The following is a 6,000-nucleotide window of genomic DNA, read 5'->3' as shown; positions in this document are numbered from 1 at the left end:
CCTCACTGTCCCTTCTGCCTGGAAGGCTGCACTCACTCTGCCTCTCCTGTCACCTCACTAGGCTGTCCCCCTCCTAGGACCTGCAAGGCTTCTCCAGGCTGGTTCAGCTCCCTCCACTAGGGTTCCCAGAATCCCTTGTGCCTTATCAGAGCATCTACCTGGCCCGGTATGGACCCTGTTCACCTGGCTGTGTGCTCCACAAGCTGGTAAAGACGGCCTGGCCCTTCCTATGAGTGCCAGGAAAGCTTGGTGAACAACCATCTGGAAGCAGCAGACCCGGGTTTAAATCCTGCTCTGTTATTTTTTTGTTTGTTCTAACTGTGTGACCTTGGGCAAGTTGTTTAACCTCTGTAAACTTCAGTTTCCTCAACTACATGATATAAATAATAATAATCCCCACATCACAGAATTATTGGGAAAATTAAAGGCAGTGCCTGTACAGCCCCAAGGGGCATGCCGGGCTTATGGGGAAGGTTCCGTGGATGTTAGCAGCTAATGCAACTAAGAAAAATATTTCTAAGACTGCTGGGGACAAAAGGTCTCCAAAAATCTGTTCTGAGATTTAAGGAATCTTTTCGAAAATAATAAAAATTATTTTTAACATTTATTTATTTATTTTTGAGAGAGAGAGAGAGAGAGAGAGAGAGAGAGCATGAGCAGGGGAGGGGCAGAGAGAGAAAGGTGGGGGGCAAAGGATCCGAAGCAGGCTCTGCACTGACAACAGTGAAGCGGATGCAGGGCTCGAACCCACTAACCGTGAGATCATGACCTGAGCAAAAGTTGGACACTTAACCAACTGAGCCACCCAGGCGCCCCCACAACAAATAGTTTTTAATGTTCCTTCAGGAAAGTGGGGGGAGACAGGTTGAAACTCCAGGCATCCTGCGTATACTGTGATTGAGACTTTAAAGAGAAAATCGAGAAGTTTAAAGAACATGGCTCTCCTTTGGGTGCAGATGAGGTTGAGAGACTGGAGGGATAGCGGTGTGGCGCCCGGTGGCAGCAGCGCAGGGTGGTTAGAGCCACGGGTGGACGAGCGCCTGTGCAACAGATACCATCCCTCCCGGGCGGTCAGGTGTTCCCGGACTTGTCCAGGCGGCTCTAGGAATTCTAGTCCTCACGAGAGTCTGGAACAACTGCTCCGGGGAAACCTGGGCCCCGGGTAGAAGGCGGCAAGTAGGCATTTTCAGACGTCCTCCTGTGTGCGCGACCGGCAGCGGCTGCCCGGGGAGGTTGCTAGAGGGTTGAAACGATTCTCCAAGAACCGGGGCGGGGGGACAGGCGCGGGGACAGGGCTCGGGTGTCCCCACCCCCATGCGCCGGTCGCCCCTCGAGGAAGCCGAGGCTTTAGCGCGCCGGCCCCGCGGTCAAGAGCGAGGCGCTCTAGGCACGCCTCTGCCTCCGGGCTTCGACCTCGGTCTCCTCCTCCGGGCAGTGGGTTTGCAGCCCCGCGGTTGGAAGAACAGCTCTCGTAGGCCCGCCCCAGCCCGCCCCTCGGGCTCGCCAGAACCTCTCCCAGGGTTTGGGCACAGCCGAGTCTTGCGCCCTGCCGCCGCCCCCGGGTCCCGGACGAGAAGGAACTGCCGGGCGGCCGCGGGCGGGGAGCAGGGCCCGGGGCGCGCACGGACCTGGGCGCTGCGGGGCCTCGGCGGCGGAGTTCCCCCACGGGGGCGGCGCGCCGGGCGGGGACGGGGTCCGAGCGCCAGGAGGTCCGGCGGCGAGCGTGACCTCACGGGGAGGGGCCAGCGCGGCGGCCCGGGCGCGGAGCCGAGCGCCGACAGCGCAGCGCCGGAGCCCAGCAGCCGGGAGCGCACGCCGGGGCCCCGATGGAGCGGTACAAAGGTGAGGGCGCGGGTCCCGGCGCGGCGCGCACGCAGTCCACTGTCGCGCCGCGAGGAGGGCTGGGGGGGGGGGCGGTGGTGGGGCTGCGCCGCTGGCGCCTCGCTTCCCGCCGGGACTCAGGTGGGCAGAGCCGGCTGCGCCCGTCCAGCCCGAACCTGGGCCGGAGACCCGGGCGACGGCGGCGCCGCGGGCCCCGAGAGGGCTCTCGGACCCTCCCAGGCGCGGAGGGCGGGGTCGGCGTGGCGAGGCCTTTCACCTGTTGGAGGAGCGAGGGTGCGCTTGGCGACCCACCTCTCAAGTCCCGGCCGCCCGGGAAAGATGCCGGGGCCAAGGAGGCCCCGAGTGAATTGGCAACGGCGCCGCGCGGCTTGGGGGCAGAGGAGCAAGTCGTTGGGTCGTCTCGCCCGGGCGCCTGCCGGAGTGGAGGGCTGCCCGCGGACCCCAGCCAGGAGCCTGAGCGGGGATGCGCTTGGGCGGTGGGGTGGGCTCGCAGCTCCACTCCCTCCCCGTCCTTCGGCCGCCCAGGTAACCGTCTGTCTCCGAGCCGTTTCCATCCCCAGCCAGGGGTCGGGGGAAGTGCGGGGCTGGGGGTGGGGGGCGCACGGGATGCCCGGCAGGTGGAGCGCGCGGAGGCGTCCGGGCCTGAGAGGGTTTAGCCCAGCGCGCAGCTGGGCATGTTTTGGGTTTGGCCGAGGGCGGGGATCTTGGCCAAACCCTGATGGGCGGGACGGCCCGGGTCGTGCCCGCAGCCCGGCTCGCACCAGTGCTCGGAGCCCCGAGGCTGGAGTCTAGAAGCCAAGGATTAAAGAGCTTTTCTTAAAGAGTTACCCCTTAAGCGGGACGCCGCGGACGCCCCTTACACCCCCCGCCTTTCAGCCTCTTGGACCTCCCAGCCCTGGACTCGTCCCTGCCAAACCTGCGAGAGGAAATACTGTTTCTATATTTATTTCCCCCTGGGAAAGGGTAATAAAGGAAAATGCTCAGATTCCCAAGGAATCTCATTCCCAGTGGTTTCTCATTTCTGACATGACATAAAGGAACCTTCTGGGACCGGCTTTAGTTCCCTCAGCTAGTCGTGCCTAGCTTTTGATTTTTCCCACTGCTTTTTTCTCAATCTGGGTCACCTGGTTACAGGTGGGGGTAAAAGATTTATATTCTAGGCTGCACCTCACGCAGAAAGAAAGGGTCTTTGCCAAGGCCACGGGAAGCCGGCTGGGGGGGGGTGGGGGGACAGGGTTAAATTAATGGGCAACCTTTGGTTTCTGTCTGTGAACCCTCCCTGGAGCCTCTATCACATTTCTAACGGGCTGGTGGGGTTTTTTGGTTTTTTGGGTTTTTTTTTTTTTTCTCCCAAATTCTGCTGAGATCACGTCAGTTTTATGCCGAGATGACTGAATGCGTCCTTATGCACTCTCAGAACACTTGAAGCCACGGCCCCTCTCTTTGTAAAATGGAAGTTTGCTACTCCCTCTCCCACTCTGCCTCCCCCCTCCCCTCGGCCCTTTGGGAGGGACCCTCACAGAGAATTCAGGGCTTGAGTTGGAAGTGTCGGGCCTCTGAGGTCCCTCTTACTTCAGCACGTGCCGTATCTGAATTGTGAAATGAAGGGTTGCCAGCTGCAGGATGAAGGTCCCTGGAGAAAGCTGCTTCCTCAAATTACCATAGGAACCTAAGTTAGGGCATATTATAACATTTGGGGTCTTCTTTCTAAATGCCCCGTTATTATCAGAAGCTTTTTGCCTTAATAGCTTTTGACTTGGCCCTTGACCTAAGAAAGTCTTCTTAGTTACTTCTTTCTCTTGGGAGCTTAAAATCCTGGAGCTCCCACCCTGGAGTATCAGGGGTTTTTGCCAACTGAAGGACACTTAGTTTCCAGTTCAGAGTGTTTATGTTTTTGGTAACACATGTGTCTGCCTTATTTTGCAGTAACTCAGAGAGTGATAAGTGGATGGAAACATTTGAGAATTATCTGGATTGCATAGGCTAATCCAACTCATCTTTTAGTGTTCCACTCTGGAGAAAGTCTTCAGGCCTCACCAGTGAATGCGGATATGTTTACTAACTACACGTTTCAGTTGCAGAATTTAGGGATTCCCCCCCCCCCCCCCCCCCGCCCAGGGATGTAGAAATCACCGTTCTTTTAACCTGTGCTTTGAACTCTTATTGAAAAATGACGTGTGTGGGCCAAATCTCAGATTAACCAGGGCAACTCTAAGGGGAATCCATAGTTGTCTCATGTTCATCAGACATTGAGGGCAGTTTTTGTCTTTAAGGTAAGATTGAATCATTGTGGGATGACTAGGTATCTTCTTAACAACAAAGTTAAATGGAAAAGCAAGATTTACGTGGATTCTTGAAATATCTAAACATTATAAAGAAGAATTCTCACGACACTTTCAAATTTTGTCACTGAAATGCCTCATTCTGTGTTTCTAACGTCCCAATTTTGAGCTCTCCCAAACAGGCACAATGCCTCGTTGCTGTGGCCAGATTCTCAAAGTGTTTTCTTTCATTTGTTAAGTCTTACAAAGCAGTTGACTTGGGAGAAATTGTTCTCCACGTTCCCTAGCGTGTGTGTTACCTGTTGTACATCCTCCAACCCTAGCCTGTCATTTTTAGACTCGGGGCTGATTTTCCATTGTTTTGTAGGATGTAAAGGGAGGTCTGGAGCTGAAGAGTCGTTGGAATGTCAGCCTCTCTTACAGAAACATTTCCAAACTTTTCCCCCATCCCATCTGAGCCATTTTGTTTAGATAGCCATGGCTCTCTCCAGCAAAAGCAAAGGGCAGGGATTGTGAGAAGACTCTGCAGGGGTGTCTCCCAGAGATGGAGTTTTATAAGAGTTCTCATAAAAAATGTTGGTAGAGTTGCTGTTTCTTGTATATGAATCTCTTTGGTGTTGTGTAAGCAGTGCCAGCATCCACAGGGTCCCTTGAAAAGGCTCCCATCCTTGGATATTTCCATATTTATGACTCTCATAAGGACACCCTTGGATCACTGTGCTGGGGGGGGGGGGGGAGGGCATTGGCTGAACTCACAGCATGTGGTCAAGAATTCTGGTTTCTACTGCTCTTCCAGCTGGTGAGCGTGTCCAGGGCCAAATGTGACTGACCTACTATCTGTGGATTGCACTTGGAACCGTCCCGAGGAAGCTTCCTGAATTTGCATCATACTTGGATCCAAGCTGTCACGCTTGAGCTATTCACTTTAATTTGGATCACAGTCATTGGTTGAAGGTGTAATCGCTCTTTTTCTGTTTTTGTTTGTTTGCTTCTGAGTCAGATCACCTGATTCCCAGGAGAGGGCATGTGTGTTTCCTAAGGTACCGCAAGGTAGAGATGAGCAGCGAGGAGTCAAGCCAGTAAAACCACACAAAAGCTTGGGGCGCCTGGGTGGCTCAGTCGGTTAAGCGTCTGACTTCAGCTCAGGTCATGATCTCACACTCCATGAGTTCGAGCCCCATGTCAGGCTCTGTGCTGACAGCTCAGCTCCTGGAGCCCGCTTCAGATTCTGTGTCTTCCCCCTCTCTCTGCCCCTCCCCTGCTCATGCTCTGTCTCTCTCTGTCTCAAAAATAAATAAAAACATTAAAGAAAAAATAAAAACACATGAAAGCTTAAACTGGGATCTGTGGTCAGGGAAGGTCTGAGAAAGAAAAATCAGTTAAGAGAGATGGACGGATTGATAATATTCATGTCACTTTCAGAGGAATCATCTGGATGTCTTTTTTTTTCTTTTTTCTTTTCTTTTTTTTTTTTTTTATGCCTAGGAACTCAGGTTTTTCCCTATTGAAGCTTTGCATAAAGCAGTGGTTCTTAACCTTAGGAACAATCAGGGGACCTTAAAAAAAAAAAAAGGGATATGTAGGCCCCACTCAAGATATTCTGATTCAGTTGATCTAGGCGTGCAGCTCAGGTCGTCAGGGGATTCTGACGTGCAGCCAAAATTGAGAATCACTGAAAAAAGATAAGTAGTTATACATACATTGTATACGTAGCCCTTCTTCACCTGGAAAATTAAAAGCACGTAGGGGAATAAGACTGATACACCCTCCATACTCATGTGATGTGCTTTCGCCAAATCTGTGATGCCTCCAGAAATCTAACGTAATTCACCTTAAGCTATTATAGGCTCGAAAGGCGGTGGGAACCCTGCTTCAA

At 53.5% G+C, this 6,000-nt stretch overlaps 1 protein-coding gene across 6 annotated transcripts in view; it reads left to right on the top strand.

Moving 5' to 3' along the window:
* The first annotated feature begins 1,736 nt into the window (after positions 1 to 1,736).
* Positions 1,737 to 6,000, top strand: part of AFAP1L2 (actin filament associated protein 1 like 2) — a 97,813-nt gene continuing 93,549 nt past the window's right edge. For 4 of the 6 annotated variants that reach the window (XM_043597611.1, XM_043597612.1, XM_043597610.1 and 1 more), the window contains exon 1: positions 1,738 to 1,842. In XM_043597611.1, the coding sequence (XP_043453546.1) occupies positions 1,827 to 1,842 (16 nt within the window). In that variant the 5' untranslated portion in view covers positions 1,738 to 1,826. Of the gene's footprint in view, positions 1,843 to 6,000 lie in introns of all 6 variants that reach the window. The other 2 variants (XM_043597609.1, XM_043597607.1) reach the window with 1 other exon arrangement.

Source organism: Prionailurus bengalensis, chromosome D2 (assembly GCF_016509475.1).
Source record: "Prionailurus bengalensis isolate Pbe53 chromosome D2, Fcat_Pben_1.1_paternal_pri, whole genome shotgun sequence".
NCBI classification, from domain to species: Eukaryota; Metazoa; Chordata; class Mammalia; order Carnivora; family Felidae; genus Prionailurus; species Prionailurus bengalensis.
Note: the sequence above shows the minus strand (reverse complement) of the source record. Positions and strands in the feature narration are given on the sequence as shown.